The sequence below is a fragment of the Astyanax mexicanus genome, chromosome 2, assembly GCF_023375975.1.
Source record: "Astyanax mexicanus isolate ESR-SI-001 chromosome 2, AstMex3_surface, whole genome shotgun sequence".
Classification (NCBI taxonomy): domain Eukaryota; kingdom Metazoa; phylum Chordata; class Actinopteri; order Characiformes; family Acestrorhamphidae; genus Astyanax; species Astyanax mexicanus.
This window is the reverse complement of record NC_064409.1, coordinates 59287811-59306504: the sequence shown is the minus strand read 5'-3', so window position 1 is coordinate 59306504 and position 18694 is coordinate 59287811. Positions and strand designations below refer to the sequence as shown.

At 37.0% G+C, this 18694-nt stretch overlaps 2 protein-coding genes across 3 annotated transcripts; both read left to right on the top strand.

Annotated features, from left to right (window-relative positions):
• The first annotated feature begins 830 nt into the window (after positions 1 to 830).
• On the top strand, positions 831 to 6365 carry slc35b4 (solute carrier family 35 member B4). Its single transcript, XM_007228174.4, has 10 exons — positions 831 to 1049; positions 1314 to 1427; positions 2232 to 2334; positions 2446 to 2495; positions 2696 to 2777; positions 3566 to 3626; positions 3832 to 3941; positions 4038 to 4113; positions 4686 to 4761; positions 4924 to 6365. Exons 1-10 carry the CDS (start codon positions 973 to 975, stop codon positions 5168 to 5170), a joined length of 996 nt encoding a protein of 331 aa, XP_007228236.3. The 5' UTR covers positions 831 to 972; the 3' UTR covers positions 5171 to 6365.
• A 1545-nt stretch (positions 6366 to 7910) lies between these two features.
• chchd3b (coiled-coil-helix-coiled-coil-helix domain containing 3b) lies at positions 7911 to 18455 on the top strand. Of its 2 annotated transcripts, XM_007228173.4 has the most exons (9): positions 7911 to 8108; positions 10050 to 10815; positions 12460 to 12553; positions 13713 to 13893; positions 14292 to 14306; positions 14516 to 14599; positions 14784 to 14854; positions 16071 to 16206; positions 17170 to 18455. In XM_007228173.4, the coding sequence occupies exons 1-9, from the start codon at positions 8043 to 8045 to the stop codon at positions 17194 to 17196; spliced, it is 1440 nt and encodes a 479-aa protein (XP_007228235.3). In that variant the 5' UTR covers positions 7911 to 8042; the 3' UTR covers positions 17197 to 18455. The 2 variants fall into 2 exon arrangements, with proteins under 2 accessions (XP_007228235.3, XP_022527893.2); XM_022672172.2 differs by lacking the exon at positions 14292 to 14306 and having other exon boundaries at positions 7912 to 8108.
• The last annotated feature ends 239 nt before the right edge of the window (positions 18456 to 18694 follow it).

Below are 18694 nucleotides of genomic sequence, written 5' to 3'. Positions count from 1 at the left end.
ATATATTTTACTTATTTATTCTGCTTAGATTAGACAGATTTAATTCTGAGTCAGACCAGGAGTCATACATTAATAAGAAGCAATGATTAAAAAAATTATAAATGTTCAATTAAACAATTTGTTAGAAATATTAATAATGGTTCAAATTATATTTTCATACTGATAATATGTAGCTAACTATATATTAAACAATAATTAAATAATTTGACTTAAACAAATAACTGTTCATATTATAGTTTTTATATGTTGATCAAATTGAACTTACTTTGTATTATTTTTTAAACATCTTTAAACATTTTTATTATTTTGATTCTTGAATTTTGATTCAGTTACACCCCTTTAGCCAGCAGTGTAAAGGTTAATCGTGTGAAGGTATTTAATCGTCAGTCAGTTTTTAATTACGCCACTTAATTATTGACAAAAGGAAAAATGAAAACATTTTTTAACAAATAAGATTTTATTATTTATATTTTCTTACTAATAGAATATATCTATGTGTTTGAATTGCCTTTATACATTGATTAATTTTGAGTACAATTAATGTAGTCTTTCAGAGCGAAATTACTGCGTTTTACGTTTATTGTATTTTAATATATATTTAACTATTTTAACTATTTAACTATAAGCTATATGATTATTCATTTTACTATTGAGAAACCTTTTTATGAATATTAATTTTTTTACTGATCACATGCTTGCGGCAGGAACACACCTCTTGCGCTAATTTTGTGGGAAATGTAGTTTTCTTTATTCCCGAGCGTGACGGTCATGCATAGTAAAGCACAGTGAGAAAGACTACAACACCCAGCCCTCCCTTATGTTTGAACTACAATGAAGCCGGGATACGTGTTCAGCGAGCAGTTCTCGTTTCATTGAAAAGCTCTGGTAGTGTATTTATCAATATGCTGTGGGTCGGTTTGGTTTAGCCAGTCAGTGTAACGCGGTGGGGAGCCTCGTTTGGAGTGTGTAAAGATGAATACGGCCTTTGCAGTGAGTTTGGTGTTTGCTGGGTGCTGCAGTAATGTTGTGTTTCTGGAACTTTTGGTGAGGTAAGTGTAACTTCTCTAAAGCTGCAGCTGTGGTTGGCTGCAGAAGCTCTCTGAGAGATTATTGTGGTGGAGGCTGTAGTGTCTTAATTACCACCTTGCTTCCAAATACAGCCATAAAGACTACAATAAGTGTTTAGCGTGTGTCTAATTATAACAGGCCTGTGTACTGAATGGAAGTGTTTTAGTAAGTTTGCTGTGAAGTTCCTCAATAACGTGACTTAATGTTAAGAGCCGATTTAACTCATGTGTGATTCGAAACTGCAGGAAATTCCCAGGATGTGGAAACATCGTCACGTTCGCCCAGTTTGCCTTTATTGCCCTTGAAGGCTTCGTCTTCCAAACGAATTTTGGACGCAAGAAACCTGCCATACCTATCAGGTATCAGACACATCAGCAAGAGCATGCCAGCTCTGTAAATGTCAGCTGCTGTACACATAGCTAGCACATGTAGTCTGTGTAGCTAGTCTGTGTAGTACAAATGATCCTGCCATGTAGTTAGTGAATGTTGTTTTAAAAAGTCCACTATATTCTCTTTATGTACACTGCCTGGCCAAAAAAATATTTTGCTTTTTTTTTTAGCTTTAATTGCGGCATGCATCCACTGTGGCATTGTTTCAATAAGCTTCTGCAATGTCACAAGATTTATTTCAATCCACTGTTGCATTAATTTTTCACCAAGATCTTGCAGCATTGATGATGGTAGAGTCTGACCGCTGCACAAATCCTTCTCCAGCACATCCCAAAGATTCTCAATGAGGTTAAGGTCTGGACTCTGATCTCATGCTCTCTGAACCACTCTTTCACAATTCCAGCCCCCTGAATCCTGGCATTGTCATCTTGGAATATGCTCGTGTCATCAGGGAAGAAAAAAATCCATTGATGGAATAACCAGGTCTATATTCAGTATATTCAGGTAGTCAGCTGATCTCATTCTTTCAGCACATACTGTTGCTGAACCTAAACCTGACCAACTGCAGCATTAACCCCACATCATTTACTTAGTTATCTCCAGGTAGTGATCCACTTTTTCTTTTGGCCACGCAGTGTATTATCTTATCAGAGCTGTATTGTTGTTAAATATCCTTTGATTGACTTGAATGACTCAGCCTAACACATGGTTTTATTGGTTTAAGCTTGGTTAAGTTGTCTGCTAGATATTTACTCTCTGTTTCACTTTTGCAGTAACTATGTGATAATGGTGACCATGTTCTTCACTGTAAGTGTGATCAACAACTACGCCCTGAACTTCAACATCGCAATGCCCCTGCACATGATCTTCAGATCTGTGAGTCATGTCTCTTGCATATCTTTTTTATAGACAGTAATCTAATTAATTGGTATATGTGTCTGGTTTATTAATTAATTTTATAATTGATGTAAATATCTTCCTTCTCAGGGCTCATTAATAGCCAACATGATATTGGGTATCATCATATTGAAAAAAAGGTTGGTTACATATACTGGATACATTTTCTTTACCCACCTAATCCAGTTTCAGCTTTATTTATTAATCATCTCATTAATTTAATTATTGGAACAATATGTGCAATGCTTTTATGTCTGTCGTTTTTACATGTAGGTAATTATACCATTTGATGCATTACAGTGTACTTTATTACTTATCAAATGATTTCTTTCTAATAAAGGTATTCAGCAAGCAAATACCTTTCCATAGTTCTGGTATCGATAGGCATTTTTATCTGCACGATCATGTCTGCAAAACAAGTGGTGAGTATTGCATACACTTCCATTCAGTTTTACACTGTTCCTCTTACACTGTGACTAAAATAAGTAAATGGTGCCCTAAACAGTAGTTTGAGTGTTGTTTTTTTATTTTGTTGCTGTTGTGCAATAAATCTAGATTTGTTTTATTATTTTTTCTTGGATTGTAATGTAAATCTTTTAATATTTATGCTTCCTTTAAGTCATGGTTTAATGATGAATGGATCAGTAAAAATAGAAATGCTCAAAGAATACTTTTATTCAAAGTGTAAATTTGCCATTATGAAAATGCAGTTTTTGCTTGACAGTGACAATATATCTTTGATGCTTTACCTTAAAAAAAACTTGTATGTCTGCACCTGTTCTGTTGTTTTATCCTTGTCTTGACAACCAGATTGTTTTTTTTTATGTGTAAAGTCAATCTAAAATACTTTGCTCGATTTTTAGTTAATGACTCTTATGAAGCATTGTTTCATAAGAGTTCTTGTTCAAAGTTCTTGTTTTTCTGTTGTCTTTAAATAAGTGTAGTTTAAATTTTGCTGTGTCTAAATTGTCTTCTGTTTTTTTTATGAAGTTTTACATTTTAATTATAATAGAAATCACATGTTTATATTTAATAATATAATGTTTTACCTCTCCCTGGCACAAACTCCACCTATCAATAAACAAAAATGAGCTAACTTAGCTTGCACTTCCTTAGCATGTTTCATTCAAAAATATGTTTAAAAAAACAAAAAAAAAACAAGTTAATTATATTATGGCAAGTAAATGTTGACTTTAATTCCGTTACACAGAGTGCACAAAAGGGTTCTACAGAAGAGGACGGAGTTTATACTTTCCTACAGTGGCTTGTAGGTAAGCACTTTGCGGTGAATTTTATTATTTTATTTATCATGAAATGCAGGCATAATGTAAGGATCAAATTATGTAAAAAGTGAAATATTAAGAGACATTGTTTTTGTTACAGATGTATTATTATTATTATTATTAATAACAACTTATTTATTTATGTATGGCATTTGCATGTTTTTGCTTGTAACATTTTCTGTATTTATGTAAGGTATTTGCATGCTGACATTTGCGCTGCTAATGTCGGCAAGAATGGGCATTTTTCAAGAGACTCTGTACAAGCAGTATGGAAAGCACTCTAAAGAGGCTCTCTTCTACAATGTAAGTAAGATTTCAATTAATTGCTTTTTGTAAATGTATTATGTTTTTTTTTTTTTTTTCATTTTGGGTTTAAAATGATCTTTCTGCTTCTTTCAGCATTGTCTTCCATTGCCAGGGTTTCTGCTGCTCTCAACTAACATCTATAACCATGCGATATTCTTCAGTCAAAGCAGTGAGTCTTTTCCCCAATATTTTTTTCAGCCGGGTGGGCTGTTAGCTCCTGGGGTGGGCTCTGGAGCTTTAGAGTTAGATCACAGCAGGGACACGGCTGGATCTGGATGTCCACATGAGCAAAATTAGCCACGCTTACATTGCCTGGGAAACCAGCACAATCCCTGCACTGTTCTGATGCAGACCAGAATGTCATTTAGTGGCAGTAGTGATCTTCTATGTACTGCTGCAGAGGTTTACTTAATAAACATATTATTTTACATGACCAAATATTTGTGGACACAATTTCTAACGAATTCAACATGAGCTACTTTAAGTTGCACCTATTGGTGACATAGTGCTGCTGTCCCAATGTCATGTAAATATGCCACAGATAGAAGATAAAGTTCATATAACTTAACAGCAGGTTGGATTAAGATGGTTGGATTTAATTTTTTTGTGGTTTCATTTTATTTTTGTTCATGCAAATGTTATGGTAATTTATGTTCGTCATAAATTACAGCAGTAACAAACGTACTGTAAAAAATTGTAAACCTACCTAACACTGTTTTCTCCTGTTTACTTTTTCTGAAGCTCCTGTGGAAATCCCTGTGATTGGTCAACATGTACCAGTAATGTGGGTTTATTTACTGATGAATGTAATTACACAGTATCCTTTGATATATAAGGTAGGGCTTTTCAGTATTGTTTTTAGACTGTATGCTGTATTAGAAGAAATTCACAGAAGACTCAGGTGTGGTGTGACCTTTATGCATCTTTGGATTTGTACACTCCTCACCTGAACTTTGTGTTCCTTCACATTCCTGCTCAGATATGTATGCATTCGGGGTGTGTTCATTCTGACCACCGAGTGTACGTCCCTAACTGTAACGCTGGTAGTGACGCTCCGTAAGTTCCTGAGCCTCATCATCTCTATCCTGTACTTCCAGAACCCATTCACAGTCTGGCATTGGGTGGGCACAGCGGTGGTCTTCTTGGGCACATTGCTATACACAGAGGTGTGGACCAGCATCCGAACTGCAATGAAAGGAGACAAACTAGAAAAGAAAGCAGAGTAAAGAAAAAGATTAATATAAACAGGATACCTCCTCTAGAGTGTGTGTGAGAATCTGTTTGTGTCGGCAGTAAAGTTTCACTGCTCTGAAAGTATGCCTGCTATCGTGTAAATAGGTCAGGACTGTAGAAAGGTGTGTAGTCTGGCTTTGTGTGTAGAGTCTGATTGATCGCTTACTCCACGGCCTTTTTTCCACTGCTAAAATGGGACCAAGGCTGTGTTTCAGAGGAAGGAACAGAACTAAGCTTTGCTCTTATTACCAGTTGTGTGAGAGGACTACGAAAGGTAAAACAAAACAATTTCCAAAATCCACTACAGTAGATCTGCCACCAGTAACAAATTTTTGTTTAGGCACTGTATGGTCCCAAAAATAATTGCGGTAAAAAGTATTTTTGTCCTTTTAAGGTAATTTTATGCCTCTGATCTAACGATAAAATAATAGCAATAAACTTTTAGCTATTGTGAATATTTAGACAATGGAAATATAAATTAATAAAACTGTTTTTTGAACATACCGGCCCATTTGCATTGATGGGCTCATGTTGCTAAAAAAAACATAATGGGCAATTTAAAGATCAGCAAAAAATTATTAAGATTTTATCCATATATTGTACAATAAGTCAGTAACTCAATTATTTTGACAGGCCTACGCTTCATTATTGATCATTTTAGGGGAGATACGCAAAATGTATGATACTTAATGGCAAACAGTTAGTCGTGGCTGGTTGGTAGTTTGTCAATATGTTAATGGTTATTTAGGGCTTTTATTAAAGAGTATACAATAATGGTGGTGATTGATTGCTCTGCTGGTATAAATTAAGAACATGTAGAGTAGCCTACATGTTGACATGTTTCTACTTTTATTTGTGATTTATTTTAACTGACAGGGCAGTTTGTATGTTAGACTGTCTTTTACTTAAGAAAATGAGTACTTCTTTTTTAAATTAAGGGCCAAGATTTTGGTCTGGCATTTCTTTTAAAATTTGATTTATAAATCATAATTTTTGAATCATCATTTTGAAGACTTCATGTACTGTATATTTTTGTATTTGGTCCTCTCAGGATGTTGTTTTTACACTATGAAGCTCAACTGACAAAGAGCTTTGGCATCTCGTCTCATTGCACTGCTCCCCATATTATGTTGTTCACTTTTCCACATTCTCTGTTATTAAATTTAAAATGGTGTGTTTCTTAATCTATGACGGTGTCTTGTCACTTTCTCTGCTTTTAAAGGAATAATGTGATATGAAAATAAATGTGCACAATTTCCTTTCTTCACCCACATTTCTGATTTCTAAGGTTTGCTTCATTTATTATTTATTTATTCATGAGCATGCTGGTCAGTGTTCACCCTCGCTTACAAGATAAAACCTTACATACATATACAGGTGTGAGCAATTAGCATTCCCAAGGCATCACTCCCAAATATTTCGCAACCCTGGTCCTGGTGGCCCACTGTTGTGCACGTTTTAGTGTACCTGATCCAGCTAATCAACTCATTTTCTGTCCATTATTGAGTGTTATCACAGTTCAAGCAGTAAAATTTGCAGGGCAGGGTTCTTTATAATGTACTAGATGATCCTGCATGACCCTGCACACAACAACCGAGGAACGGCAGGGAATTATGAGGAAATAAATGTTTAAAAGGAAATACTTATCTATGCTTTACATATTATTTACACGTTTTATTAAAATATCTATATGTGTCCAGGTCATTACAAACAGTGATGAGAAATGACTGTAGAATAGACTCTTGAAATGTTCCCTTGGTCTATTTTAGTTTTTGGAGTTATATTACCCTATAATATTAAGCTGTAATGTATTATTGTTGAATGGGTGAAAAAAACCCACTTGCACCAAAAAGTATTCAGAAAAAAAGATGTTACTTTTTTGACAGTAATGTTCAAATTATATGTATATACCCCAGTTTAATCACTTTTTATTTTATTTTTATGTCTGGGCATGCATGCGTTTCTTAATACAACTTGAATGAAACTTGGCATGTGATTAAGTTCTGACAAGGTTGTTCTAATACACATTGCTTTTCTACAATTATTTTTATTAATTAGCTCTAGATATTTGTCCTTGACTGGGTGGAGAACTAAAGCTTGATCTCAACGTATGTTAATAAGGTTGTGATGTCACTAATATGTAATATTATAATATAATATATAATAATATATATTATATAATATAATAATATTATATATTTTTATAATATAATAATATAAAAAAATTATATAATATATTATATAATAATATAATATGTAAAAAACATAAATGCCACTTTCTTAAAGGAGCTGTTATCCATATATGACAGGGTGGACAGGGCATTTTTAGATAGGATGTGTAAAAAAAGAAAAAAAAGCTAAATTAATAATTTAAATGCACACCAAAAATATAATAATGTAAATCTATAAAATGTGTTGTTATATAGTGTTTGTAAGCTGTAGACACAGAAGGCACGTTGGGATATTGGGATATTGACCCCAGTGTGTTGACATTAGATTTGACCCCATAATTCCATGGGGGGACATGTTACCCTACACCACTACTAGCAGGGTCCTCCTCAGTGAGGAACATGCAGTAGCTATGTATAGTGTGTTGTTTTTTGGACTGAGAAAGACTCGCTCCAGTGAGTGTGAAAGATCTGCTGCCCTCAGGCCCATTCCTGCTGGAGACCAATACACACAGTTATTACAGGCGCTCAGCTCACTCACCCAATGGGGAAAGCTTTTATAGAGAGGGGGGGCAGGGCAGGGTCTGGGGCTCCACTCTGGGTGCAGGACCTGAATGTGTGCAGTGTCAAAATCTCAACACTTTTAATCTTATGTTGAGGTACAGAGGGACCTGCTGACCGCCGCTTCACACATAACATGGGGGGAAACAGCAGCTCGAGACTCGAGGATGAAGAGGTTATTACAGTGGTGAAGGGCATCCGGGTGAGTTCCTCACTAAACAACTTTATTAAACAGAGAGAGGCAGAGTGAAAGCAAGAGAGACGGAGGTAAAGAGAGAGGCAGAATGAAGTAGGGAGAGTGAAAAAGAAAGAAAGACAAACCGGGAGGAGGGAGAGAAAGGTAGAAAGAGAGTGGAAGAGAGAAAGTAAAAGAGCAAGTAAGAAAGGGAGAGAGGCAGAGGGGGCAAATAAAGAGAGGGAGTGAGAAAAAGAGAGAGTGGGTGAGAGAGAAAGAGAGAGGCAGAGTGAAAGCAAGAGAGAGGCAGAATGAAGTAGGGAGAGAGAAAAAGAAAGAAAGACAAACAGGGAGGAGGGAGAGAAAGGGAGAAAAAGACAGAGTGGAAGAGAGAAAGTAAAAGAGAATGAAAGGGAGAGAGGCAGAGGGGGCAAATAAAGAGAAGGAGTGAGAAAAAGAGACAGTGGGAGAGAGGCAGAGGGGGCAAATAAAAGAAAGAAAGAATATGGGAGAATGAGAGGGTGAAGCAGACAGTGAGAGAGAGAAAAAGAGAGTGGGAGAGAGAAAGGGAGAGAGGCAGAGTGGGCAAATAAAAGGAAGAGAAAAAGGGAGAAGGAGACAGTGGGAGAGAAAAAAAGAGAAAAGGAGAGAGATAAAGGGAGAACGAAAAAAGAGAGAGGGAGAAAGAAAGATAGACAGGGAGGAGGGAAGGAGAGAGAGAATGATGATGAGTGGGAGAGAGGCAGAAAGGGCAAAATAAAGAAGGAAAGAAAAATAAATAAAGAGAAAGGAGGAAAGAGGCAGAGTGGAAGAAAGAGGGAGAGGGGTGTGTTCAGACAAGTACAGAGTGCTCTGTTTAGCACAGTGATCACCCAAGTGAATAGTGTCTATATATGACACAGTCATGTAACAGTCAGGACTGTGCATTTCTAACACCCACCAAGAATTAAATATGTATGTGATTAATCACAATGAAAAAACAAGTTTAAGACACTAACAGTGAGGATACGTACCAGTAGAAGCATATTCTTAAATCACTATGTGATAATTACACTGCAAGAACTAAACTGTCCTATACGCACCTGTAAATAGCAATGTAACCTCTATATATTCACATTAACATACTATCCCTCTCAATTCACCCGTGCAATATTGTATTTGTATGTTTGTAGTGTAAGTTAATGTGTATATAATGAGTTAAGTGTGTATTTTCTATTTTTATTTTACTTTATGTTGTATATTGTCACTGCACAAAAAAAAAACCTGTATCTCCAAAACACGAACTTTACGGAAGAGAGATACAACCTTCCTAACATTTAATGGAAGTCAGTGTTTATTCCAGGTCATTTTGGAGACTTTCTATTGGTTCAGTCATTAAGAAATGTTGACACATTGTAAGGGACAGTTTGTGTTTTTAAATTGTGTAGAAAACAAAAAATCAGCAAAAATTAAGGTACTTCTTTTTCATTGGAGAGCGATGATATATTGTTTTCTGTACACTAAGTGGGTTCATGCATTTACAATTTTAACTCACCTGTACACCTGCACTTATGTAAAGTGACAATAAATCTAATTTAATATTTCTTTGTAATGAAATGTGCAGTTCGTCAGTGTTCATTATTCAGTAAGAATACCCACAAAATTCCAAGATACATGTCTATCACAATGACATTTATCACAATAAAATACTGCAATATTGCCCACCCATAAACACACCTTTCTGACATTTTAAAACTCAAGAGTTGTAGTTTTCCAGCGAGAAAAAGTCACATATTTCTTACTACACCTAAAAACATAAAAAGAAAACAAAAACAACTTGTTTGTGGCCATCCATCAAAAAAAGAAGATATTGATTGTTTTGTAAACTTATTATTCAGTTTACATGATACATGTAACTCATAGGTTAGGCTGTTTTTCTAATGTGAACACATCTTTTATTGTTTTTTTTTTATTGTCTTTTATTGACAGCTAACAGATCGTGTGATTGATCGTATGAAGGAATCTCCTAAAGCAGCAAAACAACGCCCTCAATCAAATAAACAAGCACATCCACCTCTGAATCTTGGCGTGCCTTGGTCCCCTACTGAGCCACTGGGACACATATTGCCTCATCATCCTTCTTATGCCAGTTCTCTGGTGACACCACCTCTCCAAGTGCCTGTACCGTTTGCTTCTGTGAGTCAGGAGACTCCTGCACCACCTCCGCCTGCAGCTCCATCTACAGTACCTACTGTAGAAGCAGTTTTGTCTTCTCCTTCATCTCAGGAAAGTGCAGCAACTTCTCAGCATACAGACTCCTTAAGAGGAACTACAGCTGTCCCTGCTGGTACTGGAGTCACACCTCCTTCATCACATGAAGAATCCATAGTCCCACCTGCAACTACTGAGTCCACAGCTGTACCTGTTGAGCCTTTCCCTACAAACACGCTTGCTGAAGAAATTGCTGCATCTAAAACTCCATCTCCTGATGCACCATTCACTGCACCAGCACCAGTGCCTCCTCCTCCTGTTACAGCTGAATCTGTGGAGGAGCTAGCACCCCCTCAGTCCTCTTCTACACTGGTCCTACCTTCTGAACTACCCTTTATGGGGCAGAGGGGACCAACTCCCACTGAAGAGACTTCAGCTCCACAAGCTTCTGCTCCTACTGCAGAGCCTGATGTTCTCTCTATGCTGACTCCTCTTACTGATACGCTAACTCCACTAGCCTCTCCATCATCACCCCAGGCTGTAGGTAAGACTGGGTTTGCATTTATGTCTTAAAAACATTTATGCACGTAATGTGCCCTAAATGTAAACATCCAATATTTAAATTAAATAAATAATTAGTGTTTGTACAAGCCTTAATGAAAATGATGTGTTCACATTCAATGCACCACAGGTCATGACAGTTATAGTCTATGATATAGTCTATGCTCTGTTATCTATTGACACAGCATAGTTTGACACATCTTTACATCGTCAAATAACATCCAAAGCTGCCCAATCCAGCTCTAAATGTGCACTCTTATTTTAAAAAAAAGTTGTTATATAGTACTAATATAGTGACCAATAAGAGCCTAAGTAGGACTGCCTTTCGAGGACCCATCCTACCATCTGCAGGGTCAAAATGATACACACACTGTAAAAATTCAAAATAACTTACTCTGGAGAACAAAATACAGCATAATATTGTGTACAAAAATACTCATTTACTGTAAACAAATTACAGAGTATAACAGCCTTTTAGAGTAGGTTTTGGCATAAATAATTACATTATAATGCTGTAATATGTTTTTACAAAAACATATGTATATGAAATGAATTGACAATTAAATACTGTAAAGCTATTACTAAAATATTACCATAAAATTATAGCATGCAACACACTGTACGTGGACAGTAAAATACTGGCATCAGGAATGCTGCAAAGTTACTGCATTGCTGTTCTAAGTTAGCATAAAGTCCTGCTTTGCAGTAAGTGAAGTGGCAAATTTAGGTTATATTTACTTAAGATATGAACTCTGCCTCAGCAAGTGGAGTTCAAATTGTTGCTTTAAATGTACTGAGAAGATTCTATACTGTATTTTACTTGCAGTCTATTATTGGGTATAATTTAGGAAGCTTCTGATTGTAGAGGATTTTATATGATTTTAAATTCATGGGAAACATCTTTAATCTAACCAATTGTTTTTTTTCTTCTCAAATGTTGCTGTACAATGTACAGCTGGCAACTTATTGTATAGGGCATCCCTAGAAGCATTGTATTCTTCAGTTTTACTACGTGACAACATTAAACAATAAACATTATCAATTATTATTATTTTATTATTATTATTTCATTATCATTATTATTTATTTACATTATTATTTATGTATTATGCAGTATTTAGTTAAATGTTTCTTTTGCAAGAAAACTGTTTGAATCTGACCAGGTTGGTGTGCTTGAGTTGTCGCTGATTGCAAACAAATCCTCACAGCAATGCTACAAAATCTAGTAGAAACCTTCTTCCCTGGACTGTAGCGACAGTTACTCCCATAACTACACTGTAAACTCTTTTCAACACTCTTCATTTCAGAAGAAACTATTAAATAGGCAGATGTTTGTCCAGTAAATAATTTCAAGAGTTTTTGAGCTGCCATCTTTTCATATACAAATGTTTCCTTTACTTAAGAACCCTTGAAGAACCCATCTGTAAGAGCGTACATTAGGACAGACACTTGTTTGATTTAAAATAGCATGTTTTGCCTCATTTTATGAGCATACACGCTTTCATGATTAATGACTTTCCTGCACACATCAATCTCTGCCAAGAAAACACACCCACAACAGCCAATAATCTGCACTCTGCTGACCCTGATCTACAGGAACAACCACTTTCCTGTCTCTTTCATTTAGTAAATGAGGAGGAACTGAGGAAGCAGATCAGGGATGAACTGCAGAAACAGCTGGAAGAAGAGATGAAGACAGCCAAGCTGAAGATTCAGCAGCAGTAAGAGGAGCATCTGCACACGATTAAAGCTGTGTGCTTATGTTGTGTTTTAAAAAAAGTATATCGAAACCTTTTCAAGCACATGAATATCATAACAATTTTGGGCTTTTGTGATTTTTGTTTTTGTATTGGTGCAGAATGTGTACAACATATATTTTCAAAAGAAAAAAAAAATCAGTGCCCAAGTTATATATTTAGTTCAGGGAATGTCTGGAATCAGCACAAGGGCTGCCTAACTACCTACAGTAGGATGCCAGTCAATGTAAAGGCTGCATTTCTCGGATGCTACAGTATAGAAGGCTCTTTGTAAGTGAAGGACCCTTCATATACAGCAGGGAAATATTACACTTATTTCCCTGCTAATAACTTATCCTAGTTATTTCTAGGATACAGTTGATGTGTCTGTCCCAGCCCTTGGTTACCCACAGTTGTCTGTGCTTGCACAAGCAGGAACAAAACAGCAGAATTGAAACAGAAGTTGCCCAAAAAATGAAGCCTCCAGGGCAGAGTTAGTTAACATTTTTATTTTAATGTAAATAATTCCACGAATAAATAAAAGAACATACGCGTTTTGTGCCGCAATCGCAAAAGGCAGGACCTTTCTGATGGCATCATCATGCATTTAGGACCCGTCCTTCCGGCTGCAGCCAAGGCCTTGGAACACAGCTAGGGTCGCAATTATACATAGAGTGCCTAATATTTAGTACAATGCCCATTGTCAAAGTCATCAAAAATATTTTGCCAGAATTCAGATTTAATTCCTGACCAGGTTGATGTGCTTGATTAGTTAATTCTTCTGATCTTGTTGTCCTATTAATACATCAAATTATGTCTGGCTCATAGATTAAGGTTATGCTAAAGATTTTTTAAATAGTCCACTTTTTACATTATTCCATCAACAGAACATTATGCTACCACCACCATGCTTAACAGTTGCTACAATCAGTGAACTTGCAGATGAGTGTCTCGAGTATACTCCACCAAACATACCTCTGGTTATCTTGACCATACAACCTATTTTTTGTTCTCAAATTACAGTTAAAAGAAAATTTATTTTTGAAAGCCCAATATTGCCGCAGCATTCATGCCTTCATAATGAGCTTATATAAACTTCCATCCATAACTGTATGTATTGATGTGTGTATTTGTTTTGCTCTAGATTGGAGGAGGAGAAAGCTAAGGCGGAGGCAGAGGCCGGGGCCAAAGCTCAGCTGCAGATCCAGGCAGAGGTTCAGAAGGTTCTGGAAGGAGAGCAACAAGCCCTTCAGCAGTCTCTAAAAGATGCTATTATGCAGGAGCGCATGAACACTGAGGATGAGCGTCTTGTAGCTCAGTATTATGTAAGCCAAACTGAGGTCGGAGCAGCTGCACAATACATGTGTGTGCGTGGGAGTCTGTGTGTGCACTTCTGTGTACTCTTCTGTTTCTGCTTTTGTGCATATATATTGTCAGTTTTACACTACAGCTTGTATAACCTTCCATCAGATTGTTTGCTAATGGAGAGATTGCCTTTAATTCTGTCTAATCTGCATAATCTAATCTACAGCTACACTTTAATTGCTTTGTTATTGCATCTTACATCTTATGTAATTACGCTTTGTTTATGTAACACCTTTAGATATTTTTACTTCATTAGTGGCTTTTGGTCTGGCTCATAATTTTCTTGGCTCTTTCTGACTTTTCCTTTGTTCTTTATTTTTATTCTTTTTCTTTTTCTGAAAATGCTGCTGTATTTCAGTGGATGGAGAGAAAGGTAAGCATTGTTGACTTCTCAAGTCCATTTACTGAATTTATTATTAGGCATAAAGCCTAGTAATAATGCAGCATGGCTTTCAGATATATTGTTACATATATTTTTATAGAGATTGCAGTTGTTCAGTAGACTTTTGTAGAGTCTCAGCATTTTCACAGCGATTTGTGTTGTTTTTATATACTGAAAAACCTCTCTTCATTCCAAAACAGATTCAGAAGGTGGAGGAAAGAGAAAAACAACTGGAAAAGCAGGATATACTGTACAGAAATCAGATTACCAAACTGGAGGAGAAAGTAAGAAATAACATTTCTTTAGCACACACAACTTCTTTATTTTCAAACCAGTCAAATGAGTCCTCAATCAGGTTCAATAATCAACATACCGGTAATATATTGATGCTTTTAGTATATGTTTTCCACTGTAGCCCTTATGTTCATGGTCTTACCTGGATTCCTGTCTCTCTTTCTCATCATGCAGACTGCACAGTTCACCAGAGTTACAGCAGAAAACTTCAGAAAGGGTTTGGAGGACACTCACAATCGCTTCAAGTGAGTCAGCCATAATATGTGCTCTGTGCTCAAAATAGCATATTCCCTTGGAAAGCCACTTCAGTGTTATTCAAATCTGAATATTAGTTCATTACTTGTCTGCATAACCAGTGGTGAAGTACAGACGTCAGAGTATTCCTTTAAGTGCTGGTGCTTTTCTTGTATAGTCTTAAAGGGCTCATAGCCAGCATTTTATGTAACAGTCATAACTCTTTATTTTTCTTAGATTAGAAACAGGTTTTTTTAGTTGTGCATGTGTAATAGATAGATAGAAAAAAATGTCCTCTGGATTAACTAATCTGTATTTTGCCTCATTCAATATGTAGGCCAGACTGAAACACTTCCAATAATGAAAAAAATCGAGTGTGCTAACCTCGGATAGAACGAATATTCGTAGATTATATATTGCTGAAAGTATTTAGACCCTTTCTGTATTTCTACAGTTTCAAACTCACATTAAAAGTGATTCCACTGATTGTTTGTCATCAATCTACACACAAAACTCCACAATAACGATAAAGCTTGGAAAGGTTCTAAAAAAAAAAAAAAACGAAAATATTCTATTTACATAAAATATTGAGACCCTTTAATGACACTTGCACTTGTAGAGCTTTGGTGCAACTTAATTGTACTGTAGTCACCAGGGATGTAAGTTTGGCTCTATAGTTAGTTAAGTAATAGGTATGTGTAATGAGTATAGAGAGTGGAATTGTCTGAGAATTGTCTGTTTTCTGCAACATTGACTGAAAAACTACTCAGGATAAAATAAAACATGCAGGCTGAATAATATAGAGAGAAATATATGGGTCCTGCAAGGGTCTGGACCAAACAGACAGCCAGCCCAACAGATAATCTCTGGTGAGATCTGAAAATGGCTGTCCACTGGCACGTCTCATCCAGCCTGGTCAAGCTTGAACAAATTCTCCTAGAAAATTGGAAGAAACTTCCAACAGAAAAATGTGCCAAGCTTGTGAAATCATTTCCAAGAAGATTTTATACTTCTGTTGCTGCCATTGCTTCTGAAGGGTCTGAACACTTATGTAAATGGAATATTTTATAGGCCCTTAAAATCCATCCTGGGCAACTGCATTCTTATTATGTGCACAGAACCTAAAGTACCTTTGCTTCAGCTGTATGGAAATTGCACTTTGCCAAACTCTCTCTCTCTCAATCACTTTATAATGCTGCCTCCATTTCTCATATTCTGTCACCCTAGGAGGTCCCAGATAAAGCCAGTTTGCTCAGAGCTGCAGAGTGAGATTTTGAAATGCTACATGATGAATACAGGCAAGACTCTGACTTGCTCCAACATTGCTTCGCTCTATATCCAGTGTGTGGACAACGCTAAACAGGTATACCCCAATTTCATGCTCTATTTTTCATAGGGATGTTTGGGAGAGATGCTTTTTTTCCATTGACCTACTTTTCTAGTTCTGCTAACACCTGAATAGGTCTGCGCAAAAAGTTAGACCTGTTTTGTATATTAATGACTACCTCCATGATTACTTTGCTTTCAAACTTACTGTATATTTATTTTTTCAGCTCCTCTGAGCACATGAAGCATGACATAGCAGGTATTACTTAGGTAGTGGATCATTATCAGCACTGCAGTGACACATGATAGGGTGTTGGTGTGTTAGTGTGTGTTGTGCTGGTATGAGTGGATCAGACCCGGCTGTGCTGCTGGTGTTTTGAAACACCTGCTATCCTGTGAGAGCTTCCTGTAGGTAGCGTCCTGTGGGCAGCATCCTGTGGCCACTAATAAAGAACTAGAGGACGACCAACATTTCCTGTGCAGCAGCTAAAGTGCTTCATTGTCTTTACATTGACAAGGTGGACATGCTAAGCATGCATGTGTTATACAGTTGACAGTGAGTGACTGGGCACAGTGTTTAAAAACTCCAGCAGCACTGCTGTGCCTGATCCACTCCTGCCACAACACCACCATTACATCACTGCAGTGCTGAGAATGACCTAGGCTAGCAAAGTATACAGAGAAACAGAAAGACTGATAAATTAGATAGTGAGTGTTATAGGCGAGGGGTTGTCATTAAAAAAAAAGGGGCAGAATCAACATTTAGCTCTCTCCAAGCATGTTTATCTGTTCGTAGCTGTTACAACTTGAGAAAGCACATGCTAGCCATCACCCTCCCTGCACTGGTTGCACTGTGTGATGGAGGGGTCCTAGCTTGAGGGTGGGAATTGGAAATGAATGAACTGGGGAAACAATAAGGAAAAGGTAAAAAAAAAAAAAAAAAGCATTAAGGAAAATATTATATTCCCAATACTTATTTTTCTTTGTTCTTTTTTTTCAGAACAAAAAGGTGAGCACAGGTGGTTAATAACTGATTCCCAAGATCAACAGAAATATTATCATGAAATGAGAGCACACACCACCTGAACAAGAAGAGCCTTACTACCAGCTAGACCTTATCTTCAATCTGTGAGTGAGAGTGTTCCTCTCTCTACTGCAAGAATGTGAAGAAACTGGCCAAGGAACAACACTACAGATATTTTCATACGGATTATCTGCATGACAATGCAATGCAAACAAGGCTTATTCTTTACTTTCCACCCACCAGTCTGAGGAAATATTTTGACACTGAAACTACACTTCCAGTCAGCAGGAAGAATAAAGAACCGTGCCTTTTTTTCTTTTACTTTTATCACGGCTGAAAGAGCTGAGCCGAAAGCCTATTTTTTAAATTCAAGAGATGTGAGAGATATTGCGTGCCAAGGAAGGAAATGAAATACCTTCATTAAGGAGAGTAAAAATCCTGTCATTTTTCTCTGTGAAATTGTGAGGATTTGTGTCATTTGCAATTTAAAGTAAGAGTGTGTGTGAATGTGTGTGTGTGAGAGTGAGAGAGTGTGTGGATGACCTATATTTCGAGGAGAGAGAGAAAAAGAGAGATCAATCTAGCCTGCCAAAAACTCATTCCAAACACAAAAGCTCTGCCCCTCTTCCCCACAAGGGTGCGCTGTGGTTTCAGAGGTTTTTTTTGTTTTTTTTAGCAGCCATTCTAAAAAGTCCTCCAGAGTATTTAGGCATATCAGGGTCCTTAATCACTTCTGAATGACTAAACCAGCTTCTATTTTGCATCTAAAATCAGCGCTGTAGCAGAAGCCAAACAGTAATCAGAGACTGTGCAATGGAGTGTTATGTTTTTCCAAGAAACAGCTGATGAAATCCAATAACCTGACGACGGCAGTGACACAGAGCTGGCTTAAAGGAGATAGAGTGATGTTACCTCTCTGCCCTGTGAGACTCTCAGAGCTATGGGGCATTGTCCCACTCTGCTCCCTTTGTGTAACACCCTGTCACCCTCTGATAAAGCTGCCACACATACACACACCTTCATACACAGAACAATCACAGAAGATTACACAATCCCATCAAGTCCCGCTGTATCTCTTGTGTTCCGTCTCTCACTCCTGCTCACTCTTGCTCGCTCTTGCTCTCTCTCTCCTTTATTCACTTCATGGGTTTATGCACTTATAAAAAAAATGAATGGCTGCACCCAGAAGGAATTGTCGGATTGCAGGGCTATTCTGAATGAAGATTACCAGGAACAATAAATGATTGAAAATGTAGACTGTACTGATCAACCCATTGTCATATTTATTGAGCTACACATATAGAAATAGTGTGTAACGCGTTTGTAACATGTGTAACACTTGCCAGGTGTCCCGGCACGGAGATGTAGAGGTTCCTAATGGTATCCTGCGACAATCCATCCCATGCAACTTGAATGTGCTTCCATGCAGTTTCTGCAGATTTTGTGATAGGGGTAAACTGTTGAAGAATGTCCAATACCAGCCCCACATTTTCAATTAGGG

What these genes read in the sequence shown, in the direction of transcription:
- slc35b4 (XM_007228174.4), top strand. Translation starts at nt 973, where the DNA reads ATGAATACGGCCTTTGCAGTGAGTTTGGTGTTTGCTGGGTGCTGCAGT. An exon ending in TTTCTGGAACTTTTGGTGAG is followed by an intron (nt 1,050 to 1,313) that starts GTAAGTGTAACT and finishes TCGAAACTGCAG; the next exon opens with GAAATTCCCAGGATGTGGAA. An exon ending in ATCATCATATTGAAAAAAAG is followed by an intron (nt 2,496 to 2,695) that starts GTTGGTTACATA and finishes TTTCTAATAAAG; the next exon opens with GTATTCAGCAAGCAAATACC.
- chchd3b (XM_007228173.4), top strand. Translation starts at nt 8,043, where the DNA reads ATGGGGGGAAACAGCAGCTCGAGACTCGAGGATGAAGAGGTTATTACA. An exon ending in ATCATCACCCCAGGCTGTAG is followed by an intron (nt 10,816 to 12,459) that starts GTAAGACTGGGT and finishes TCTTTCATTTAG; the next exon opens with TAAATGAGGAGGAACTGAGG. An exon ending in GTGTGGACAACGCTAAACAG is followed by an intron (nt 16,207 to 17,169) that starts GTATACCCCAAT and finishes CTTTTTTTTCAG; the next exon opens with AACAAAAAGGTGAGCACAGG.